This window comes from Acipenser ruthenus, chromosome 31 (genome assembly GCF_902713425.1).
Source record: "Acipenser ruthenus chromosome 31, fAciRut3.2 maternal haplotype, whole genome shotgun sequence".
Lineage (NCBI taxonomy): Eukaryota > Metazoa > Chordata > Actinopteri > Acipenseriformes > Acipenseridae > Acipenser > Acipenser ruthenus.
Window position 1 is genome coordinate 6,415,896 of NC_081219.1, and position 26,725 is coordinate 6,442,620.

Here is a 26,725-nt window from a genome sequence, read left to right on the forward strand (position 1 = left end):
TTGTGTTACATAGTGATCCAGGTGCAATGTTGTTATAAATACCATATGGGAGATACTGAAATTGAAGAAGGAATCAATGAAAAAGACCTAGGAGTTTATGTTGACTCCGAAATGTCTTCATCTAGACAATGTGGGGAAGCTATAAAAAAGGCTAACAACATGCTTGGCTATATAGTGAAAAGTGGTGAATTTAAATCAAGGGAAGTAATGTTAAAACTTTACAATGCATTAGGAAGACCTCCTTTAGAATATTGTGTTCACTTCTGGTCACCTCGCTACAAAAAGGATATTACTGCTCTAGAAAGAGTGCAAAGAAGAGCGACCAGAATTATCCCGGGTTTAAAAGGCATGTCATATGCAGACAGGCTACAAGAATTGCATCTATTCAGTCTTGAATAAAGACGACTATGCAGCGATCTGATTCAAGCATTCAAAATTGTAAAAGGTACTGACAATGTCGACCTAGGGGACTTTTTCGACCTGAAAAAAGAAACAAGGACCAGGGGTTACAAATGGAGATTATTCAGAACAGAAAATTGGAAGCACTTTTATACACAGCGAATTGAGAGGGTCTGGAACCAACTCCCCAGTAATGTTGTTGAAGCCGACACCCTGGGATCCTTCCAGAAGCTGTTTGATGAGATTCTGGGATCAATTAGCTACTAACAACCAAACAAGCAAGATGGGCCAAATGGCCTCCTCTCGTTTGTGAACTTTGTTCTCTCTCTGTATAACCATCCATCAGTAAGTCACATATTCATTTTCTTGTGAAGAAAAACTGTAAATCGGTCATTTTAATACTTAACCATGATAATTTGCTTACCCAATGATGTTCACAGACTGATTAAAAAAAACTTTTAAAAAAATAACAAAAATACTCTCTATATGGTCACCACATTTATCACACCGCTGCAAATATAAAGTCACTCTCTGAATGGTCTTCGATATGAGAGTGCATAGTAGCTATGAACAATTACAGAAGGTACTTTTTTCCACATTAAAACAAGTGCAGAAACCAGTCTTCTACCATTGTCATCAGATTGTGAATAATAATGTAGAATCTGTATTAAAATAATTATTTTGAAGACCTCAAAATCTGTAACACTATGGTTCTATGTCATGGCTGCAATATACTATATAGGACTGATATCTAGAAGGCATGTATAAATGCTTGTACAGCATTATGATTGGCCCCATTTGCTGAATGTTAGACTGGTTCATGCAGGTTCATGAATGTGTATGGCAAGCCCTATATACCTTACTCAACTCTATGAAAACACCAAGAGATCTTGAAGCAAGCTCACAGTGTTTTTCTTCTCCCTATCAAATACTAAAATAAATATTTAAAAATAAGATATATATTAATAAAGATTATTTCTAACTGACAATAGATGGTCAACCAAAAAGTATTGTAATCTTTAATGCAAGACAAACTGGACAAAATGTTTTCTATTTAGCAACATCTTCAGCTGATGTTCAGGTTTATCTAATGGCAGAAGTACTGGCTACTGACATAATATACAAATAGAAGACACCTAAAGTCAATAATAAAGCAGTTTATTTCAATACTTAACCTCTGGGTGGATTGCAGATACTATATTACTATAATAAAATACAACGAATCTGGGGAAGAAAAAGGATCAATACAATCATTTAAATGTACAAACCGCGAGAACACTCTCTGCTTCTGTCCCCTTGTTAAAATAACAAAATTGCAGCCTTTAGACCACTTTATTATCCATTTAAAATATTTGACAGTTTTCCATCTTGGATGTCTCTACACAGCACAAACTAGGTTTATAGTCCTTGTGTGCACCATTTATTTACTTCGCTGCTGAACTTTACACTCACAATGAAGCAATACTGAGTTTAACACAAATCCATTACTTAGTTTGTGTCTCCTATGTATCCCTGTAATATTGTATCAACATGATCACTAATGTTTCATATGGGGCATTAATCAATTTAAAACCCAGTAAATCACAAGTTTGTAATGCCATAGTTTTCCCAGTAGTGTATCCAAGGAAATCCTACCTTCTATCCTAAACCAAATTTTTGCTGGTTTTAATGTTTGTTTATTGTTTAATGGAGGTTAGAGGTGAGAGCTTTTACTTGGATGCAATAGCAGGGAACGTTCTGTTCAAAACCTCTGGTCAGTAACTACAAGCTCCTCCACATATCCATGGTTTGGCTGCATTCCCCAGTTTACAAGGAGACCCGGCTCATGTGAAAAATATGAAAACGATTGTGTTGAATGAGATATTGCAGGGATACATACAACAGAGAAGACAGCAAGTAACATGTTCATATTAAACTCTGCATAGTGTTCAGTATCACTTAATCTTTCATTGTAAATACCATCAGTAACTATGATATGCAGAAGCAAGATTATGTCAAATCAAATTAACAAAAACAAAACAAAAAAATTAAAATATTTTTGAAATAACGGGAACGGGAAGTGTCAATACAAGCCAATGTGCTGAGCTTTGGTATTGCTGCTACTTTAAAATTTTGTAAAAGAAAAAGTGTAAGAACTTCTATAACCTAAACATTTCACACACAAAAAAGGGGGCAACGATGCAATTTCAGCAGCGAAGGAGGCAATAAAAAAAAGGTCATACATAAAAGTAGAGAAGGAGGGGGGGGGGGGGGGGGTCGGGGGGGGGGGGGGGCTCAAAGGAAATACGGTGTCGTTGTTCGGGGTGGAATAACCCGTTCTGAATCTGGAACTGCGCGGAACAGCTTCGGCTCCCTTGTGTTCACATCTTTGAAGACCATGATTGATGCAATGTTTCCACAGCGGTAGCAATAATTAGGAGCAGACCATACTGTCACCAGCTTCTCGTCAAACATGAATTTATAACCTTCGTGCACCAGCTGATGCGCTCGGCAGATCAGTTTTAGGTTGTTGATGTGAACAAACTGCAAACAGAAAATAAAGAAAATATTAACATGCTTACAGCTGGTGTCCACCAATCAGTTTTGCATCTGGTGTGCCATAAAAGGAAGGCGGATGTGTTTTTGTGATGCAACCGGTTCAGAAATGTATGGAACACAATAAATTTTATTTAATTGTAAATACAATTTGAGGAAGCAATGTGTTTGGGTTACCTCATTAGTGACCTTGGCTCCAAACAGCCAGCCTGCCCCTCGAGGGCTGATGGCCCAGGTGTCCACATCCTCAGGGTCGGACCACACCAGGTCACAGAACGCCCCCTTGTGTGGGATCTCCTGATTGCGCTCTATAGTCCGAATCTGATCAAGGGTCTTGATATCTGGGGAAAGCCCTCCATGCACACACAAGATCTGTTCATCAATCAACTACAGACAAAAACCAAAGACAGGTAAAGGTTAACATTTACAGTTTTCAATTACCACGTTACAATTTTAGCAAAACACATGCGTCCAAATCAGTGCATGCTCCTTAGGGGAGGTAAGAGAGGGAATGCCTGCTCAATTTAAAAAGGCAAGAGAGGCAGTGAAGAGGTAAGAGGCAGTGCCTGCTCAATTTAAAATAAAAAATAAAATTACTTGTAGGACTCGAGTCAGATTTTTCGTGACTCGGACTAGTCACAGCCACAAAAGACTCAGATTCAACCTGGTGTGACCTCAGACATTCGAGCTCCTTGACTTGGAGATATTAATGATAAGTCATTTTTTATTTTCTATTACACAAGTAATATTACAGTTACTAGGAAATTGTGCACAATAAAAACCGATCAAGCAAAACATTATCCAATCACTGGTTGGCCCTGTTGTCTTTGCAGCTAATCATAGTAATAATAAGAAATTGGAAGCAAGTTAGGTTGTAGCATAAACACCCCCCACCCCCAAAATAAATCCAACTACAACCAACATTGGAAGAGGCGGGCCAAGATCCCTGCAAAACAAATTCAGAGAGCTAGGAAGGAAATTAAAAGACAAGACCAACACTGTGGTATTTTCTGGGATACTGCCGGCACCTTGCAAAAGACTATATGGACAGCTGGAAATACAAAATCAAAATGCATAGCTGAAATCGTGGTGCACACAGGAAGGCTTCATCTTTCTTGAACATTGGAGCACATTCTACAACAAGGACTATCTATATAGGTGGGACGGACTGCACTTAAACAGAAAGGGAACCAATCTACTTGGAGAAAGGATCCTTGAGGAGGTCCAGAAGCATTTAAACTAGAAAGGAAGGGGGGAGAAAACAAAAAAAAACAGAAGGGAGACCACATCAAAAGAAAGGCAACAACTCAGGTAAGACAGCTATTAAATGTATTTATCTTAATGCTAGAAGTCTCGGAAACAAAATATTAGAACTTGAAGCTACTGTACTAACAAGTAACTACGATGTGATAGGTGTTACAGAAACTTAGTTGTCTGAGAGTGATGGAGACGAATATAATATTAGTGGGTACACACTGTATCGGAAAGACAGGCAGGACAGAAGAGGCGGAGGGGTAGCACTATACATAAGAAATAGTCTTGAAGCCCAGGTGTTGAATTTGGACAAAGAAAACAATGCAGAATCAATATGGGTCAGAATAATGGACAAAAATTCAAAGGGCATAATAATAGGAGCATGCTATAGACCGCCAAATTCAAACGCCGAGCAAAATAATCTGTTATACAATGACATTCAAAATGCGTGTAGAAAAGGAGAAGCCATACTAATGGGGGATTTCAACTTCCCCCATATAAAATGGGAAAACCCGGTGGGTAGCACGACGGACGAAATAGAAATGGTGGAAATGACAAATGACTGCTTCCAAACGCAATTTGTCAAGGCACCGACTAGAGGGGAGGCATGCCTTGATTTAGTCTTTGTAGATAACGAACACAGAATAACTAAAACAGTGGTCAGAGAGCAAACTCAGACAACATGGTCTCATTTGAAGTGTTTTTTAAAACCCCAAAAGTAATGACTAAAGCTAAGGTTTACAATTTTAGAAAAGAAAACTATGAAGGTATGAAACTAACTATGAGACTAACAGAAGTAGATTGGAGTAAAATAGAGAACATCCACAGAAAAAGGATGGCTGTTTTTTAAAAATGTAGTACTACAGGCACAAAACAATTACATGCCAAAAGTAGACAAATCTAAATCTAAAACAAAATGGCCAAAATGGTTTAATAGATCAATTAAAAAAAATATTCAGCGAAAAAAGGCACTTTTCAGAGCGTTTAAAAAGGGACCAAAAACCAAGTACACAGAAAGAGTACTTGGAACTGCAAACACAAGTCAAAAAGGAAGTTAGAAAACCCAAGAAGAGATAGAAATCAATATTGCTAAGGGGGCTAAAACCAATTCCAAAATGTTTTTCCAATATTATAACAGCAAGAGAACATTCAAAGAGGAGGTTAAATGTCTAAGAGATATAAATGGCAAAATCATAGACGAAGAGAAAAAAATAGCAAACATATTAAATGATTACTTTTCACAGGTTTTTACAAAGGAGGACACGGACAACATGCCCCACATGTCGACCTGTTCCTATCCAGTTTTAAATAACTTTAGCATAACAGAGGCAGAAGTGTTAAAGGGACTAGGAGCTCTTAAAATAAACAAATCCCCTGGGCCGGATGAGATCCTTATGGAAACTATAATAAGATCCAAAATGGAAAATTACCTATATTGTAACAATATCCTCGGAGACGGTCTGCATGGTTTTAGGAAAGGGAGATCGTGTCTAACTAATCTTCTTGATTTTTTTGAGGATGCAACATCGACAATGGATAATTGCAAAGCATACAACATGGTTTATTTAGATTTCCAGAAAGCTTTTGACAAAGTCCCGCGTAAAAGATTAATTCTCAAACTGAACGCAGTAGGGATTCAAGGAAATGCATGCACATGGATTAGGGAGTGGTTAACATGTAGAAAACAGAAATTACTGAGGAGAAAGCGCAAAATGGAGTGACGTAACCAGTGGAGTACCACAGGGATCAGTATTAGGTCCTCTGCTATTCCTAATCTACATTAATGATTTAGATTCTGGTATAGTAAGCAAACTTGTTAAATTTGCAGACGACACAAAAATAGGAGTGGCAAACACTGTTGCAGCAGCAAAGGTCATTCAAAATGATCTAGACAGCATTCAGAACTGGGCAGACACATGGCAAATGACATTTAATAGAGAAAAGTGTAAGGTACTGCACGCAGGCAATAAAAATGTGCATTATAAATATCATATGGGTGATACTGAAATTGAAGAAGGAATCTATGAAAAAGACCTAGGAGTTTATGTTGACTCAGAAATGTCTTCATCTAGACAATGTGGGGAAGCAATAAAAAAGGCCAACAAGATGCTCGGATATACTGTGAGAAGTGTTGAATTTAAATCAAGGGAAGGAATGTTAACTTTACAATGCATTAGTAAGATCTCATCTAGAATATTGTGTTCAGTTCTGGTCATCTTGTTACAAAAAGGATATTGCTGCTCTAGAAAGAGTGCAAAGAGCAACCAGAATTATCCCAGGTTTAAAAGTTATGTCGTATGCAGACAAGCTACAAGAATTGCATCTATTCAGTCTTGAATAAAGAAGACTATGCAGCGATCTGAATCAAGCATTCAAAATCCTAAAAGGTATAGACAGTGTCGACCCGGGGACTTTTTTGACCTGAAAAAAGAAACAAGGACCAGGGGTCACAAATGGAGATTAGATAAAGGGGCATTCAGAACAGAAAATAGGAGGCACTTTTTTACACAGAGAATCGTGGGATTCTGGAACCAACTCCCCAGTAATGTTGTTGAAGCTGACACCCAGGGATTCTTCAAGAAGCTGCTTGATGAGATTCTGGGATCAATAAGCTACTAACAACCAAACGAGGAAGATGGGCCGAATGTTAGTTAAAACATTTAATCAATTAGAAAATCACTACTTATCAATGTAGCTATTTGTAATGGGAGATCAGTGCTAACTGTCTGGTGTGTCCATGGTTCTGCAGGAAGAGGGCAGCAGTCTTGCAAGATCCGCCTGTCAGTCATGGCGATGACACGGAGAGGTGGGGAAAAGGGTGTGTTGGCGTTCCCTCTCTCTGAGTGGCTGAGAGGCGGGCCTTGGGGGATTGCTCAGCCCAAAAGAACTGTGCTTGGTTGTGCATTCGGGTGGCCGGAGAGAGGATACCCAGTGACGCTTGCGGAAGACGTCGGTGTAAACAAAGAACAGGCAATATATTGCTGCTCTAGAAAGAGTGCAAAGAAGAGCGACCAGAATTATTCCTGGTTTAAAAGGCATGTCATATGCAGAACAAAGACGACTAGGCGGCGATCACATTCAAGCATTCAAAATTCTAAAAGGTATTGACAATGTAAAGGGGCATTCAGAGCAGAAAATGAGGCACTTTTTTACACAGAGAATTGTGAGGGTCTGGAACCAACTCCCCAGTAATGTTGTTGAAGCTGACACCCTGAGATCCTTCAAGAAGCTGCTTGATGAGATTTTGGGATCAATAAGCTACTAACAACCAAACGAGCAAGATGGGCTGAATGGCCTCCTCTCGTTTGTAAACTTTCTTATGTTCTTATTTGTCCATGTGATTACTTACTCTGTTATTAATGTATTTTTAAAATGGGAACTTTCGCTATTATAAATGAGATGTACTTTTTAAACATCAAAACACATCTCAAAATAATGCAACATTCAGCATTACATACACAATACTTTAGAGGTGTCGTGAGTCACGATGAAGATTCAATTACTTCTGGATTAACTAAAAAAATAAACAACTCCAAAGTCTGCGCATTGAAATATTTATTTTTTGAGGTAGCTGATGATGGAATAGTACAACAATAACAATACCTTGTTTTTCTCTATGGATATTGTGAAGCAAAGCACCACAAAGTTACAGTTAGTTAAGTTATTGCTTTTCACATGTAAATATCTGTTAACGTCTATATATGTTTCATATTGCAATTGTGTTATATTATATTTGTGTTTTTGGAAGACTTCGATATTATCGATATCAAAACACGTGCATGATATCGATGTACAATTTTCATATCGTTGCCCACCCCTAATTTAAAAGGAAAGAAAAAACTGGAAAGAGCTGTGCTAATTCGTGCTGTGTGGATAGTTCAGAATATTGCGCTGTACTAAAAACGGGAAGTAAACTGAGCTGTTTTATCAGTCTGTCTGTACAAAGTAACCAAAAATTTTCTATACAGAAGATCTTTGAAGTAACTGCATAAGAAAAAAAAAATCTTTAGAAGCTGTCTGTAGTCCCGCGGGCTTTGCATCATTACAGTTTGGAAGTCCGGACCCAATTTCTGGTAGTCCCCGGCGCCCGGACCACCAACTTGTCCGCCCCTGAATGATCCTCTGCCTTTTTTCTGAATCCCCATTTATTTTGGCCACCAGCCGCCACTGGTCAAAATGTTTGTAATGAATGTATGAGAGACATCTAGTGGAGAAAACAAAATGCTCAGTCCTCGCTTCATGGCTTTGTTGTTTGATCTGTTGCTATAGCAAGAACGTCAGTTTTTTCAAATGTTTGTATATGAAAAAGGACAATACATAAAAATACAATGGACATAAAAAAACATTACCAATGCTACTGAAATGTCTACATCCAAAGACAATGCAAAGATAATATGGAATAAACTGGCAAATTGTGCAGATGAGTTCAGTATTAGGACAACTTCTCAAAATAAATGAAATTGTGAATATAAAATCTACTCACTGCTGCCACTGTAAGCATGTCAAAAACTTTGGTACAGTATCTCCAAGCATTTGCATTTCCATACTTGGTTTGGCACTCATCTGTTAAGAAAAAGAAAAAAGGCATTATAATGCTGACAGTCAAGGAATAAAAAAATTTAAAAAAAGACGTCTAAAGCATGCAAATGTATAAGGTCATGTCATCCTATAGACTTAAACTGTGGGAGTTTTGTGCGACTATTCAGCAAAAACCATGTGAAAGCTGAAGAATCTCAAGTTCACAAGGGGCACAATTGCAGGTGCCCGTGCAACAGGCTTGTCCCTCAAAGCAGTGGCTGCATTGACCAACCTGTTCAAGACAATTACTGGGGTGTTCCTTGAATGTGCGCAGATAACCAGAATGCACGACTCTGCTCGTAAGGGGGTCAGGACAGATAGCCAGCAGACATGTGCAGCACATTTCAACAGACATACTACAGTGGCACAAATAACAGAAACGTTCAATTAGGGAAGCGCTGGTATAACTGTCAAAATAAATACCATGGTATACTGGAACAATTATTTGTTTTGGTTCTCAAATTTTAAAAAAACAATAAACAGTTTTAAAAAAATTTAATAAAAACACACACATCTGTAACAGTAAACAAAATGTTCTTATACAGTCAGATTTTAGTCAGCTGTGAAATTAAACAAAAGGGTAAACAGGGCTGTGAAAAAAAAGTAAAATTAATAAATACAGTAATCCGTCATGTATCCACCCATCACATAACCGCCCTAACTGTTTATTTGCCATGCTCAAGCTCTTCAGCACAGTGTGTGAGTGAGCGTGAGCGAGAGAGAACCAGGGTTGAATACCAAAGAGTGAGTAAGCAAGTCGAAACCGTCGACAAATGGGCAAGTAGCCGAGTTTGTTTATTATAGAACAGAGAACATTAGTTCAGATAGTAGATCCCAAAGTTTTCGTACACTGTGTTGTATGAACTCTGTGCGCTACCATTGCCAGTAGTGTCACATGACCTGTTCAGTGTATTGATATGTAAATAAATAAATAAATAAATAAATAAATAAAAATACACACACACACACACACACACACAATAAATGCAGCAACTCTAGATTAATTATGTACAGAAGCAATGTTCGAGACATGAACATCTGACACAATGGTGAACCAACTCACCAAAACAGAAAACACCAAATTTCTTGGCGACTTGTGTCTGGTTTCACCAGAAGGGTGTTCTCTTAGGAGGAGTTCTTATACATGGAGACACGCCGTTTTACAAATTTATATTTTCATTAAATTTCTATACATTATACATTTAAATTGTACAAAGTCTGTGCCAACAAAAACAGAGAAGAATAAAAGTAAACAGCAACTGTTTTTCCTGCCTGACGTCACAAATGCCGCTGTGACTGTCTTTTACTGCCCTGAGCTAGCTAGGCATCGATTCAGCTGTCTGACTTCAGAAAAACAAGTCAAAATCTTGTCTGTGTTCTGGTCGCCGTATTATTATTATTATTTCAACACTTTTCACTATATATCCAAGCATTTTGTTGGCAGTTTTTTATAGCTTCCCCACATTGTCTAGATGAAGACATTTCTGAGTCAACATAAACTCCTAGGTATTTTGTTATAGATTCCATCTTCAATTTCAGTGTCTCTGTGACAGAGATCGAATGATTCTTGGTGTTAGATCTCCCTCCCAACCTGTGAGGGCGTTGTGTAAAAGGAACAGAGTACCCTTTACTAAATGGCATGACAATTTATTCCTTAGAGTAGGTGGAAGTCGGTCATTTAGGAAGGGGGCGGAGCTACGCTACCCAACGGTACCCGGACGGTAAACTGCGTGGCATCCAAGGATTGGAGGAGCAGATGCGTTTGTTAACCTTTTGTTTGTTATTAAACACCAGCACCCTGTTTCACAAACGTACTGTCTTCACCACGAGCACTAGTTTCACGCACTAAAATAAACACTGTGTTTGTGTTCTGTGTTACGTGTGGGTGAGGAAAGAACTTGGACTGTGTTTTATGGTTTCGGGTCAAACCAGAGGATTACAAACGAAGCGATACACGCCGTTGTATCACTTCCATCATTTATTATTTACAGGTGTTTGCCCTAAGGCTCTGGACATTGTATAATCAATAAACACCTTTGCACCTGGAAATCATTGTCTGTCTGTTTTGTATCCGTTCTGCACTGCACACATCTGTAACCACTCACCACTTTGCTAGTCTCCCATATGGTATTTATAATGGACATTTTTATTGCACGCGTGCAATACCTTATACTTTAATGTATTAAATGTAATTTGCTATTTGTCTGCCCTGTTCTGAATGCTGTCTAGATGATTTTGAATGACCTTTTACTGCTGTAACGGTGTTTGCCACTCCTCCTATTTTTGTGTCTTCTGCAAATTTAACAAGTTTGCTTACTATACCAGAATCTAAGTCATTAATGTAGATTAGGAAGAGCAGAGGACCTAACACTGATCCCTGTGGTACGCGACTGGTTACCTCGCTCCATTTTGTGATTTCTCCTCTAATCAGTACTTTCTGTTTTCTACATGTTAACCACTCCCTAATCCATGTGCATGCATTTCCTTGAATCCCTACTGCATTCAGTTTGAGAATTAACCCTTTGCGGTCCTATGTCGGACCTGGTCCGACATTGCAATTATTCCTATCCGGTCCATTGTCGGACCCTATCCGACATCATCAAAAAAACGGGTTTCTAGTCGTTTTTTCTCCGGAAAAAGCCGAGAAAACCATTCAATGGCCGAGTGGGAGCGACAGGAGCCGAGACAAGCAGATAAAAAAAAAAAAAAAAACATAAAAAAAGGCGCATCTCATGAATAGTCATACTTGCCCCTGGCATCACATAGGGGCAGTCACAAGGAAACAAGCTGGCTGTTACTGAGTCAGCGCACAGAGACTATCACGGACATTTGCAGAGCTTTTTTGAGATGTTATAGTAATAAAATAATGACTTGGATCGCATTATTGAGGAGTTTGGTGATAAAACGAGTGATCAGGAGATGATTGATCGGTATGTACGACTATTATTATTATTTATTTCTTAGCATATGTAAAAGCGATAGCGAACGAAAGGGTGGGGCGGGTCTGGAGATGCCTAGTGAGTGCTTTGTTGATATGCAGGGCCTTTTAAACCCATTTGACAGTGGAAAAAAATACTTTTAACCCTTTGCGGTCCATTGTCGGACTGGGTCCGACATTGCAATTATTCCTCACAGGTCCTTTGTCGGACTGGGTCCGACATCATTATAGCAACGCAATAAACGGGTGTTTAGTCGTTTTTTCTCCGGAAAAAGACGAGAAAACCATTCAATTGCCGAGTGGTAGCGACAGGAGCCGAGACAAGTCGGGGAAAAAAAAAAAAAAAAAAAAAAAGGCGTATTTCATGAATAGTCATACATGGTATCAGGTATCAGATAATGGGCGTCCATAGTAAACAAGCTGGCTAAGTGGGTCAGCGCACTGAGACTATCATGGACATTTGCAGAGCTTTTTTCAGATGTTATAGTAATAAAATAATGACTTGGATCGCATTATTGAGGAGTTTGGTGATAAAACGAGTGATCTGGAGATGATCGATCGGTATTTACGACTATTATTATTATTATTATTTATTTCTTACACAGCTGAACGCTATAGCAAACAAAAGGCTGGGGCGGGGCTGGAGATGCCTAGTGTGTGCTTTGTTGATATGCAGGGACATTTAAACCCGTTTGACTGTGAAAAAAAATACTTTTAAACAGCGCGTATAAAATTAACTGCGCGTGTGAAAATTAATTAGACCTGGCGTGCCTGACGCGCGATTAATAAATGGACCGCAAAGGGTTAAACAGCGTGTCTAAAATTAACTGTGCGTGTGAAAATAAATTGGACCTGACGCGCACTTAATAAATGGACTGGAAAGGGTTAATCTTTTATGCGGGACTGTGGCAGGATGGCTTGCAGTGGTGAGGTGTGGTGACGTCACGGACCAGGAAGTAACTGAATCAAAACAATGGATGGGCGGGTGAAGCTGAACGCAACGGCGTTCAGCTGATTTTATTAATAAACAAAACAAAAATAAAAGATTTAAACAAACAACAAAACAGAAACCAAAGGGCACGAGGGCCAAACGAATCAGACAGACAAACAAGTAAGTGTCGTGCTGGCTAATCCAGCACGTTTTAGCAATTGTTAATTTCTGTCTCCTCTCTATCTCCCCGTACCTCCTCTCTGTACACACAACCCTGCAGCATGGACAGCTGCAGGTTCTTATACTCTGGCCGAGGGGTTAACTAGCTGTTAATTATCTTATTACCCCTCGGCCACAGTCTGCACGCGTTTGGTAAGGATGCGTGACTGTCAGCTAGTTAAATAATCAGTAGCTGATCAGTCACGTATCCTCACAGGGTTTTTAAATTATAAATATAAAAAACAATACCAAAAGACGCAGCGCTTTTATCAGCGCCACAAACAAATACAAATAATAATAAATAAGGGCGGGACACTCCGCCACAGGGACTTTGTCAAAAGCTTTCTGGAAATCTAAATAAACCATGTCATATGCTTTGCAATTATCCATTGTCGATGTTGCATCCTCTGAAAAATCAAGCAGGTTAGTTAGACACGATCTCCCCTTCCTAAAACCATGCTGACTGTCTCCCAGGATACTGTTACCATATAGGTAATTTTCCATTTTGGATCTTATTATATCTTCCATAAGTTTACATATAATAGAAGTCAGGCTTATTGGTCTGTAGTTACCTGGTTCAGTTTTGTCTCCCTTTTTGTGGATCGGTATTACGTTTGCAATTCTCCAGTCTGTCAGTACAACTGACGTGTCAAGAGACTGTTGCATGATCTTAGTTTGTAAATAACTTATTTCATTTCTTTGAGTACTATTGGGAGGATCTCATCCGGCCCAGGGGATTTGTTTATTTTAAGAGCTCCTAGTCCCTTTAACACTTCTGTCTCTGTTATGCTAAAGTTGTTTAAAAATGGATATATGATATTGTTGCTTTATATTTTGGATTTGTCTGACTATAAAATTTGGTTGAAGGAATCATTATGCTTCAAGTATTCAAACTCATATCGCTTATGGACATTCACTTTGTTAAGGTATTGTTTAATTGTTCGCTTGTGAATTTCTTGATCTTCTCTCAATTCTTGTGTCAAATCTTTTGCAGTAATCCAAGGATTTTGCTGGGCTGCTCTTTCAGATTTTGCAGAAATCTTTCTTGGTCTTCAACACCTTCAGCTAGTTGCAGTAGTTCCTGTTCTCCTGTGTTTGTCAATAATAGCCACACATTGCTTTTCAGTAAACCAAGTCTTTCTGCTATTTTTCTGGTAGTTTCTCCTTTTCGTTTAGTTGTATCACTGACATTTTGAGACTGTTGCTGTAGTCTTTAGTTAACATTTTTGTTGCTTTTTCGAATCACAGATTTCCAATGTATTATGTATTTATTTCTATAATTATCAGGTGTTAGTTTTCAAGCATGATAATTGTCAATTAGCAACAAATGGATTTCATATGAAACATTAGGCCATAACTTACAGTAGTAGAAGATGCCAAAAGAGAGAGACTACAAGTGACTTGCGTCATGAAAATTTTAATTTGGGGTTTGAAACTTTTACAAAACATAATACACAAGCAAATTATAAATATTATAAATATATAGACCTAAAATACTATTCAACGTTCGCTGTATTTATCACATCTCTTCACAGCAGTGCATACCGATAAATCATCTTGTTTTATCACCAAACTCCTCAATAATGCTATCCAAGTCATTATTTTATTACTAGAACATCTCAAAAAGCTTGGCAAATGTCTGCGATATTCTTTGAGCGCTGGATGTGGAAGCAGGTATTTGTGTTATGTCTGTGGTGAAGGGACTATGTGTATTGCTCAGATCCGCCTCAGATCCGTTTTTTATTTTTTTTTCTTGGCTTTTCTCAGCATTATTCTAACTGTTTACAAAAAAATACAAAGTGCTTTGTTTAGTTGATCTAGAATTACGAAATGATGGGTCCTACTGCTAAAACAGAAACATATATACCGTAATGCACCTAAACCGCGGTAAACCGCAAAACCAGTATAGCGATTCATTCCTACTGGGCAATCTGCTGTTAGAGCCAGTGTAATTTAAAGGTTATTATGCATTTAAATAAACTAGTAACAGTGTATTCAAAAACCTACAAGGTGTCGACCCTTACAGGCATCACTGTAGTTTAGCATTGCACCAACACACTTTAATGTTAGTTGTCAACAATAAGGTACTTTTGGCTAAATGATGAAACTTACCATAAAAGCCATACACCTGTGTGATCTGCCTGCTTTCATGATTGCCTCTCAGCAGTGTGATACGGTCTGGCCACTTAGCCTTTAAGGCAAGGAGGTAGGTGAATGTCTCAAGGCTGTAATACCCTCGGTCTACAAAATCACCCTGCCAAAAAAAACAAACAGAAAAGGTAAACAGGATTACCGATTGACCTAATAAAAATATTGACCTGGGCAGCACTGATTTTTATGAGTCAGTTAAAAACTTACAGTTCACACTTAGCCAAATGAAAAACAAAATGTTGGCACTCATGTGTCACTCCACCCAAATACAGAATCAACAGGCTTACCACTAACTAACTGTTACTTAACAAAAAAGGATCTGGACATTGAATCCTATTATTTATTTACATACAAACCACAAAGACCAAGTACATGCTTCTTTAATACAGACACATCTGGTCAGCCCATTTCTGACTCAGTTCTGGTATCTCCCATAGTTTACTTCTCTAGGTCTCTACCACAGCAGTCACTTTAAAGTTACCTGCCCATTTACCACGTATTTGCCTGCATCATATTACCATTCATGGTCACCAATAGGTGTTCTGTGTGTTCAGAGTATCAATAAGGTATTTTGAAAACTTTGAAAGATCTGAAGTCTCAAACATTGCCCCTTTTTGGTGCTCATTTTCATCAGTCATGGGCAACACACAATTATAGACCCAAATCAGAGTTGAGAGCTAATATTTTGGTATTCTTCCTAAAACACTTCCATTGAGGTGGGGACGATCCAAAACATTTGTCTTTTTTACTTGAAACCAAACTTTCAAGGACTGCAGAAGTGCACTCAATGCTTTGGTGGTATTGACTAGAATACAATAATCCCATGTACCCCAGTGCTGGGACTTTACTTACCATAAAAATGTAGTTTGTGTCTGGGACTTGGCCTCCTGTTCTGAAAAGCTCACATAAGTCATAAAACTGGAAAAGAAAAGAGAATTAGTGTTAAAATCACATGTGTAGCTTAGCAACCACTATACATAAACCAATACACAGTTTAGCAACACTAAAACAGACCACATGACAGAGAAATGGCAATTAAAGGTCAACTGAATGCAGTTTTCTGTACAGTACATTAATAGTTTCAGTTCGAGAATAAGACTATGAAACCTCAAAAGGCAGCAACCCAATACTGAACTCATTTTGGTTTTGAGAGATGGTGTTAAAGGCTCAGCTCAACTCTTCAATATAAGGAAATGCAAATCAGGAATGTACTGCATTTGTAGTCTACAATTACACTGAATAAGTGCTTCATACAGCTTTCCAAGTCCAGCTTTGTCTCGTGTTTCCTGCAGTACATGATTTGATCACTTTGTAAAAGGGAAATACAACAGATGGCCAGTGGCACTTCTAAACAGTGCTATTAAAAAGGGGGGGGAAACGGACAGATAATGTTAAAGTAGTTGCAAGAAACAAATGTATATAGGCAAGTACCATGTGCTTACTTAACATTTAGCAAATTTTGCTTTCCTTCGAGTTTCTCACCTGGCCATGTATGTCTCCACAAACGGTAACAGGAGTGGACACTGGTTGAACATTTGACTCTTCAAGTAACAGGTCACAGACATAGTCACATAATCGCTGGAAAATAAAATAACACATTTTAAAATTCCAATGCACTTTAAAAGACCCAAAAACAAGCATCAGGTCATGTCGTGATGGGCACCCTCCCTAACATTAATCTACTTATAAAAAGCGAGGTGTGACAGGGTTGGCAGAGTGGTGACGTCAGACCAGAAGCAGGAAAGACTCAGACACTGCAGGTATGGTGCAATGGCGCTTGCGCAGTTTTATTTTGAAACAAAAATAAATAAAATATTAACAAAAAACAGTGGTCACAGAGCAAAATAAATATTCAAACAAAAACAAATCTCGAACACATAAAACACAACAAAATTGGTCAGGCTTAGCAATCGCTTTCACTGATCCTGTAGTTTCTGTTTAAACTCACCGTTCTCTCGTACTTCTCCTCTGTACTCCCACACTGAACTGAGAGCACTTAAGGTTTACATACGTGGCCGAGGGGTTTAACTAGCTAGTAATTATTCTACAATCTGCACGAGTTTATTAATTACGGGTGACTACCGACTAGTTTAACAACGCACTAACCGACAGCCACGCATTACCACAAGGTTTTATATATACACTGGCAGAGGACGAGCTGCCTAATCTCGCCCGGGTGTCTGGGAGCCCAGGTTGAGGAAACCAACCCCCAGGCACCGGGCTATGGCACGGGGGGGTGGTCAGGGCTTTGGTGGAGGTGGTCTCCTCACCTCCCCCCCTCCCTCCCCTTCTTCGTAGCCGACAGCTCCCTCTTTTGGGGCTCCGGCCACACTCGCTCCTGCAGCGAAACTGCTGCGGGGGGAGCTGGTCTCCTGACCCCCCCCCCCCCCTTCTTCATGGCCAGCAGCAGCTCCCCTTTGTAGTGCTCCAGCCACAATATTCCCCTGCTGCAATGAAGGGCTGGCAGCGACCCCAGGCGAAGCAGAGCTCGCAGCGACCCCAGGCGAAGCAGAGCTCGCAGCGACCCCAGGCGAAGCAGAGCTCGCAGCGACTCCAGGCGACAGCGGAAGGGGCTCCTCCCCTTCTGGCGGCGACGGCGGCAGGGGTGCCTCCCCTTCTGGAGGCGACTCAGCTGGGCTGATGAAGGAATCGCTCTACCATTTGCTACCCTCTGTCTGAAGAATTTCCGTAACTTTTGGTTGTCCAGTTTTTCAAAAGGGATATTCGCGCAAACAAACACCTCTGTCAGGTCAAATTTTAATAAGTGGACTTTTGGAATATATGTCACCGTTTTTTTGTTTCTGCAAGTAAAGCAGTTGCGGTACTGCTCTGGATTTTCGCCTTTCTCTTTCGGTGAATACTTGCTGTCAACAGACGAGTTTCGGTAGTGATCTACAGTAACGTTGCAGGACGTACAGAAGAGCTTACCTCCATTGTTTTGTAAACTCCTGCTGGATATTGCTTTATGTGATCAGCTGCAGACACATTTTTAGCCTTTTTAGAGACATTCATTCTTGTTTATAGTGTGTATTTTAATTAGTCACATGACAATCACTGCACAGCACTGTGTGCATGGTTAATATTATACGCAGGCACATATCAGCGCTGTATAGTTGCGTTAATGTTATTTTTTTGTATGAAATACAAATTATGAAATTATTTTTATTTAAGCATATTACAAAAATCACGGTATTGGGCTAATTTCACGATTTCCGCGCAGCCCGTGAAATCGTGATTTTCACAGGGCCCTAGTCATGCAGCATGGCCGCCATACCACACAACCTATCAGCTTCTTACGAACACCAGTTAATCTTGGACTATCACTCAACAACTATACCAACTTTCAGCACTCTGCAATAAGTCGTTTTTGAAAGAAAAATTATTACAATGTTTTATATCAATCGAATACGGCAGCCAAACCACGTGACTTACGACATAAGTTCTTCAGCATTTTCTATCTTCCCATAAGCATCTACCAACCTACAGAATATGGTGAGTTTTCAAGCCACTTTTGGCAGAAATAATAATAATAATAATAATAATAATAATAATAATAATAATAATAATAATAATAAGGGCTGTATTAAAAGGTTCGAACGTTCGAAAGTTTGTTCGCTAGCCAGGAATTCAAAGATTGTTTTAACCTTCGAAGGTTCGTCAAACGGAATTCACGCACTGTGTTTTTTTTTTCTTTTCTGTTAACAGAAATCGTTTGTCAATGTATGAATACTATAAAAGCACACATTAAATGTCACTCGTAAGCAAAATTCGATCTTTTTATTTTAAAATCCAACCAAATCTTTATACATAGCAACTCTATATGTCCCGGTGCCGTGTATGGAGCAGGGTATAGTATCCAAAGCACTGGGGGGTACCTATAGCAGTTGTAGTGCTTTAATAAAATATGTACTGAATACCTAGTGTACAAGACAGTGTAAGAGAAGTGCTATGGTAGAATATGTTTGAAATATACAAAATACACTAAAAACTGAGCGCCGTCCGTCCCGCCCCCCTCCAGCCTGTGTTAACCAAAGGAACATTTCTTCATAAACCATTTTGACAGCAAAGTGATAGGCATAGGCTGTATTGAAAGAAATGTCTCTCAATCCCTCCCTCTGCTGTTTGGGCTTTTTTTTGTTAAATGCCCAGACGACCAAAAAAAAAAAAAAAAGTTGAATGCAAACTGTGCAAGCGACTATTGATGTATCATGGAGGCACATCCAATCTCTGGGGTCCCTTTACAAACTTAAGTTCATATTATTATTATCATTATTAATATTTTCAGTAGTAGTAAAATGTGACTGACTGATAACCTACTTGGAACGGTAACTGTTAAATTAAGTTTGTTTTGCCGAAGTCCACTGCAGTTAGTGCTGCTGCAATGCAAGCTTACGCGCAAGCAGCATCAATTACATAAGAACATAAGAAAGTTTACAAATGAGAGGAGGCCATTCAGCCCATCTTGCTCGTTTGGTTGTTAGTAGCTTATTGATCCCAGAATCATCAAGCAGCTTCTTGAAGGATCCCCGGGTGTCAGCTTCAACAGCAATACTGGGGAGTTGGTTTCAGACCCTCACAATTCTCTGTGTAAAAATGTGCCTCCTATTTTATGTTCTGAATGCCCCTTTAGCTAATCTCCATTTGTGACCCCTGGTCCTTGTTTCTTTTTTCAGGTCAAAAAAGTCCCCTGGGTCGACACTGTCTATACCTTTTAGGATTTTGAATGCTTGAATCAGATCACCGCATAGTCTTCTTTGTTCAAGACTGAAAAGATTCAATTCTTTTAGCCTGTCTGTATACGACATGCCTTTTAAACCCAGGATTATTCTGGTTGCTCTTCTTTGCACTCTTTCTAGAGCAGCGATATCCTTTTTGTAACAAGGTGACCAGAACTGAACACAATATTCTAGGTGAGGTCTTACTAATGCATTGTAAAGTTTTAACATTACTTCCCTTGATTTAAATTCAACACTTCTCACAATATATCTGAGCATCTTGTTGGCCTTCTCCACATTGCCTAGATGAAGACACTTCTGAGTCAACATAAACTCCTAGGTCTTTTTCATAGATTCCTTCTTCAATTTCAGTATCTCCCATATGATATTTATAATGCACATTTTTATTGCCTGCGTGCAGTACTTTACACTTTTCTCTATTAAATGTCATTTGCCATGTGTCTGCCCAGTTCTGAATGCTGTCTAGATCATTTTGAATGACCTTTGCTACAGCAACAGTGTTTGCCACTCCTCCTATTTGATTGAACATGATTACTGTTCTACATAATGTATTTTTAAACTACATGTGGATGTTTTATTCCATTTATATGGATTACCTGTAAAATAGGATTTTCAATCAAATATAAACAAGTAGCTATGGTAATGTCACCAGTAAATTATGCAAATTAGTAACACTGAAGGTTCAAACCTTCCTTTGTTAATTTGTTCCGAACCTTCGAAGGTCAAAATGTACCCTTCGTTATAGCCCTACATTGAACTTGTGTTTTTGTCATCCAATTCCTCAAAATAATTCCAAAAGTGGCTTTGCCTTGTTCCTTTGTTTAGAGATGCCTTTTTATAAAAATTATAACAAACGTCAGGGGCTCCCTAGTGGCGCATCCGGTAATGCACCCTATGTTCTAATCCAGGCTATCAATGTAGCATGGCCAGGTTCTGTTGTAGGTGCGTACCCAGGGTCTGGAAAGTATGGGGTGATTTCAGATAATACTATGGCGATTAAAATGGTCAAGTCAAGTACATCATTTTTTATTTATTTTTTTAATAGTAGTGCCTGTTACATTAAAAATGTCAGCCTATATTGTGCATAGTTTGACCAAGATCTTTTTATTTAATTTCTTTTTTTATATCACCTGTTTCAGGATATCTTGAAACAAAACTCCCTCTCTACAGCAGTTACTAGTGTTAGTGGGTTTGTTTTTTTTTTTGTTTTTTTTATTTTTACACCTGACTGCGCATAGGACTACCTGTACTACATTGTTGAGAATTCCATCCCTGCTTTTACTCAAAAACTGTTTGTGCTCCAGACTTGTGTGGTAGGTGTCATTTTTATTGGAAATCACATAGCTATTCCAGAAAACAAATCTGGAAGACAACCAAGGAAAGATACACCTTAAGTTTTTCACCTTTGACCTTGGGGTGAAACCCCAAAAATAAAAATCTCAAAAAATACCATGGATATGTCAATGTCTCCCCTTATGTGCAAAATTTTAGTAATATTTTTGGTTTGCTGTTAAAAAAAGTCAAAACCCTAATCTGCCCCCCTCCATTTCAAAGAAAACTGAATAATGTTCAGGTAACAATTCTGCAACAGACATTTAATTTGAATCAGGCGACATGAGCAAAGGAATAACACATCGTCAATGGAAAAAAGTCACAGAATTACCCATTCCTCAACAAGGGCCTAAATACAGCTGTCGGTATCATGAAAAAGTAGAACATGCACAAGGTCTTACATTCCTGTTTAGCTGGCGAAACAAAGGCCATTTCAATAATATATGCAAAATGTGATTCACATTTTCACATACATTACAAGGATGTAAAAAATAATACCACTATACAGCAGTTTGAGACCTTTACTTGTTAATATTAGCTTGATAAGATACAGTGCAGTGATGGAAATAAGACCAACTACATGCAGTTTCATCCATTCCTGGTTTTACTATGAGTTTATTAAGACACACCTGAGTTTGTTACATATACACTGGCTAATAAAACCTAGAATGGACCAAACTGCTATACAATAGGAGTCTTATTTCCATCCCTGCAGTGCATAGGTAATAAACACAAGTGTGTATTTTAGCTCACAAAATCAAACTGCAATGCAATGGCCATCTTATTTCCATCCCCTAGAACAGTGGTTCCCAACCTGTGGTTCGTAAGTAAACTCCAGATGGTCCCCAAACAAAATGTGGTTACACAGTTCTAAGCAACACAACAAACAGCTTGCGATCATGTAAACACAATCATACTGAAGCGTCATTCTGGGCCCGTGATTGGGTAAACACAAAAAAAACGCACTTTGTTCTTTGACTTGCTGGGCCACCATAATTTGCAGTACAGCTTGTTATGCATATCATTGGATAGGGGAGGAACTGAATTTCACTGTCTGCTTGTTTGTTTTTTCATACGACGTCACTGAGACAGGCATTTAATTGTTAAAGTGCGGATAAATTTTCAGCAGCACAGAGTAGTCCTGCGCGGGTCCTGTTTCCGATCCAGACCCCCTACTACAGGTCCTGACTCGAACCAGCAAGCCGCTACAACAGTATTCTTACCCGCAACCCAACCAGAACTTGCAAGTGTTTGTCCTTTGCCTTTGTCCTACTGCCTGTGTTAACTGACTCTTATGCTCTTGCATTAACACACAGACATCTCTACAATTCTCCACAGATTGAGTTTACACAATAGGCTATACAGCGTGGTAGCTTTCTCTAATGGTCTGGATATATTTTAACATTGTAACATATTAACTATCTCTACTTACTTACTTTACTATAAAATACCTATCTGTTCCTTTCGTGTCACCAGTTGAAAGGGAGCTCCACCTGTGCTTTTGCAGAGTTCACAAAAACATAATGACAGGTTTTACAAGCAACGAATCCAGTCACATGTTAATTATTTTCATTCACTGTGATTCCAAAATAATTCCACACTTCTGATTTACCTCTCTAACTACATGATATAAACCCTTTAATATCACCAGGCAGATGTGATAAAAAGATCTTACGACGTATCAAACAACTGAGAACAACACTGCTTAGTCAGCTGATTCCTCCCTAATCGCCTCCTGCTTTAGTGCAGGAAATACTGGTACAGTACATTTACCTTCTAATACGTTATTTGGGAAAGGCTTACAGACGACTACACAGAAAACATTTTTGGCGATTCAAATTCAGACCCAAAAAGTTCACATTCCGACCCGACCCTCTTTTGCGGGTCACCCGTGGACACCCAACCCGATGCAGGACTCTAGCACAGAGAAACAAAACACGACAAGAGAAAAGGGAAAACACTGTAAATCCAATGTATCTGACTTATAGTTAGAACACTTATTCTGTGTTGTGTGTTAATATATTTGTTTTTACAACATTTATAAATATCAAAAAACGAGTGGACATAAGCAGGTACTATTTCATAAACTAAATTTGTCAGGTATGTTTTTTTCCCCCCTCCACTATAACACAATTTTTGTTCCTGGGTAGTAAGTGTTATTTCCTAATTGCTTATGCCTCAAAAGTATAGAAAATGGCTATTATTCCCCACAAACTTTGCTTTTGTGACCAGGACAGTGGTATTTTGAAATTTACCTATTTCCAATGAGAAAACGGGCGAATTTGTGTCTTTTCGTTCACATAAAGTCAGAAAAAAACAACATATGAATCCAAATTAACATGTATTTATACTAAAGTAATACAAAAATGACTACAAAAGATTTAGAAGTGAGTAGTTTTTCGAGATTTACGATTATACTGTAAATCACTTTCACGAATCAGCCCCCAAATGTAGTCTCCCATCATGTTCTTGTTATACTGTCCTTGGTAGCGGCGTTCAAAGTCCAGTATATCCTGGTGGAAGCACTCGCCTTGATCCTCCAAGTACGCTCCCATGTTCTCCTTGAATTTATCAAGATGAGTATCAAGGATATGGACTTTGAGGGACATCCTACAGCCCATTGTGCCGTAGTTCTTCACCAGAGTCTCAACCAGCTCCACATAGTTTTCGGCCTTGTGATTGCCCAGGAAGCCCCGAACCACTGCGACAAAGCTGTTCCAAGCCGCTTTCTCCTTACTAGTGAGCTTCTTGGGGAATTCATTGCACTCCAGGATCTTCTTTATCTGTGGTCCGACGAAGACACCGGCTTTGACCTTTGCCTCAGACAGCTTAGGGAAGAAGTCTTGAAGGTACTTGAAGGCTGCCGACTCCTTATCTAGAGTTCTGACAAATTGTTTCATAAGGCCCAATTTGATGTGCAGTGGTGGCATCAGCACCTTCCGGGGGTCCACCAGTGGCTCCCACTTGACGTTGTTCCTCCCCACAGAGAACTCGGTCCGCTTGGAAGGGTCCACCATGCAGAAGTAGCAGTTGCTTGAGTGGTCAGTGGGTTCCCGCCAAATTCTTGGGATAGCGAACTTCATGGCTCTCTTTTCCCCTCTGTACCATCCTACAAAAATACATTTATTTCACCCATGACTAATGTGTAAGAGATTCTCGCAACATTTTTCATATATGATATATTTTTTCAATAACATTGAAAATTGTAAAACATTTTAAAATTAAAAACTTTTACAATTTTAAAAATTGTAACTAATTTTATAACATAAAATTCCAAGCAACAATTGTCCATTTTTTTTGCAGTGCTCGCAGGTGAAATAAGGTGCCCAGGGTTTGTCTTGATCCCCAACAGGCATGCCGAAATATGCCTTGTAGGCCTCACACATCTTAGCAGATGCTTCCACAGAGTACTTTTTCGCTCTTGTCTTGATAAATTGGCCGCAGACATAGCAAAATGCGTCTGCCAGATGCTTGCAGCCTCTTGATGCCATCTCAGAAAAATGCAGATATGTATCCACTTAGGCAGCTGGAACTAAACTGAACTGGTGGGCTTAAGGCCCCTGTATTTATACTACTATTTATATTACTGGAAAGTTCTAGAAAGTTCTAGAAGTTACTCCAAGTTTACTCAGCACTGAATCTATCTGGAATGTTCTGGAAAATAGGTAAATTTCAAAATATCACTGTCCTGGTCACAAAAGTAAAGTTTGTGGGGAATAATAGCCATTTTCTATACTTTTGAGGCATAAGCAATTAGGAAATAACACTTGCTACCGAGGAACCAAAAAAAAAAAAAAAATGTTACACGGTGTAATGTAATGAATGAACTATTGAATTTATAAAATATTTATTTTCAGAAGATAAATCGAGAGTAGTGTCCATTATTGCTTATAAAAGACCCCGTGAATAAACGTGCATTAATGTCATAGCAATCACTCAGGTGAAACAATGTCTTGTAATTTGCCCAAACATCAATATTTTTCAACAAAACTTTCAGAAAGTATTGAAGGTCCATCGTGTCATAGAATAACCCATTTTTATACATTTATCTCTAAGCACTTACATTGGTATGTATATTAAACACAAAACGTTATTCCACATACTGTAAATCGGTCATTTTAATATACTCCATCTTGGTACTAACACCTCATTTGCTTACCTAATGACAGCTAGGTTTTAAATAGCACAACCAATTTTCATTAAAACTAGTCATTACCATTTCTATACATACTTTGGATGTCACACCGATCGCGTTTTTGAATGTACAGTAGTGGCGAGGATGTGTTACTAACATACTTGTTTATCTAGTCAGCCACAATTAACTTTATTGCTGTGTAGCAGAACAAATCAAGCCCCACACATTGGAAATGAGTACCTAACGATTAGGCTAATTAATTATTATTTATATCTTAGCAGACACCCTTATTCAGGACGACTTACAATTATTACAAGATATCACATTATTTTTACATACAATTACCCATTTAAACAGTTGGGTTTTTACTGGAGCAGTCTAGGTGAAGTACCTCTCTCAAGGGTACAGACCTGGGATTGAACCCTTAACCCTCCGGTCAAGAGTCCAGAGCCCTAACCACTACTCCACAATGTTTGTAATTGTAGCTGGTTGGGACAGAAAATGTAGGCTCAAATATTAACTCTTTACTGTTCGCACCAATATATGCAGCCTACTGTAAGATACAGGCTTATTGTACTAAACCAGTGTTACACACATAAAAAGTTCCTTAGTTAGTGTGAATGTTTTGATTGAGCTCTAACACACTTCATAGATCTAATGTATAAGCTAATGTGCATCGCAATGTATACACTTCCTTATCCGTATATGTACAAAAAGTAGTATAACTAGTTTACTATTGCTACTTCGATCAAAATATTAAAGTATTAACCAGCAATACCTGACTTTAGTTTTACAGAAACATGTAATATTTAGTGTATTAACTAGTATTACATAACAAGCCAGTTATTTTGAACTACAACAAACATAGATTGAGAGTGAACGCATATACATTATGGCGACAAAACAAACTGTTCTGGGCTAGAAGTTAATGAATATAGTTTAAACGAAAATTAGGGATATAGATTAATTTATAATATTTCAATGCACACAACACCCTGCACAGCCCACTTTCTGAGCCGTGGCGCTTAATAACCGTTCCCCAGCATAACATTTGAATTGTAAGCAATATCTTTTTACATATATTTATTTTAAAATTGGTAGTTTTTTGTTGTTGTTGTTGTTGTTATTGTTATTGTTTTTTTAAACAGCTTTGCGCTGTTTCACGACTAGGAATTGTTGGGGTTCCGCTGTAGCGCTCCAGACTCCGGGTTGCCCACAACTCGTCTAAGCGCAGTTATACATTTTAATAGGGCTGAGTCTGCACCAAATAATTGCAACCGTTTATTTATATTAGTGTTCCTTCTTACCTTTAAATCGTTTTCTGGGAGGTATTTACACTGTCTTGCGATTTCCACATACTTGTCTAGATCTAGCGGCGCCATTTTAGGAACAACAACCGTGTTACCGACTGCAAGGGAGGGTCGAAACGTCACTTCCCTTTACACAAAAAAGCGACTCCGCTGATTTTCAATGGAGACTTCCGTCTCACTGCGCGCAAAGCATTGTGGTAACACAGA

At 38.7% G+C, this 26,725-nt stretch overlaps 1 protein-coding gene across 1 annotated transcript; it reads right to left on the reverse strand.

Annotated features, from left to right (window-relative positions):
• Positions 1-1,541: 1,541 nt before the first annotated feature.
• On the reverse strand, positions 1,542-26,663 carry LOC117397004 (serine/threonine-protein phosphatase 6 catalytic subunit). Its single transcript, XM_059005595.1, has 7 exons — positions 26,516-26,663; positions 16,488-16,583; positions 15,858-15,923; positions 14,967-15,108; positions 8,672-8,751; positions 3,112-3,321; positions 1,542-2,922 (listed from the first exon to the last, which is right to left on the reverse strand). Exons 1-7 carry the CDS (start codon positions 26,588-26,590, stop codon positions 2,674-2,676), a joined length of 918 nt encoding a protein of 305 aa, XP_058861578.1. The 5' UTR covers positions 26,591-26,663; the 3' UTR covers positions 1,542-2,673.
• Between the last annotated feature and the right edge of the window lie 62 nt (positions 26,664-26,725).

What these genes read in the sequence shown, in the direction of transcription:
- LOC117397004 (XM_059005595.1), bottom strand. Translation starts at nt 26,590, where the DNA reads ATGGCGCCGCTAGATCTAGACAAGTATGTGGAAATCGCAAGACAGTGT. An exon ending in TCCCAGAAAACGATTTAAAG is followed by an intron (nt 16,584 to 26,515) that starts GTAAGAAGGAAC and finishes TTTATTTTCCAG; the next exon opens with CGATTATGTGACTATGTCTG. An exon ending in ACACAAACTACATTTTTATG is followed by an intron (nt 15,109 to 15,857) that starts GTAAGTAAAGTC and finishes TTTTTTTGGCAG; the next exon opens with GGTGATTTTGTAGACCGAGG.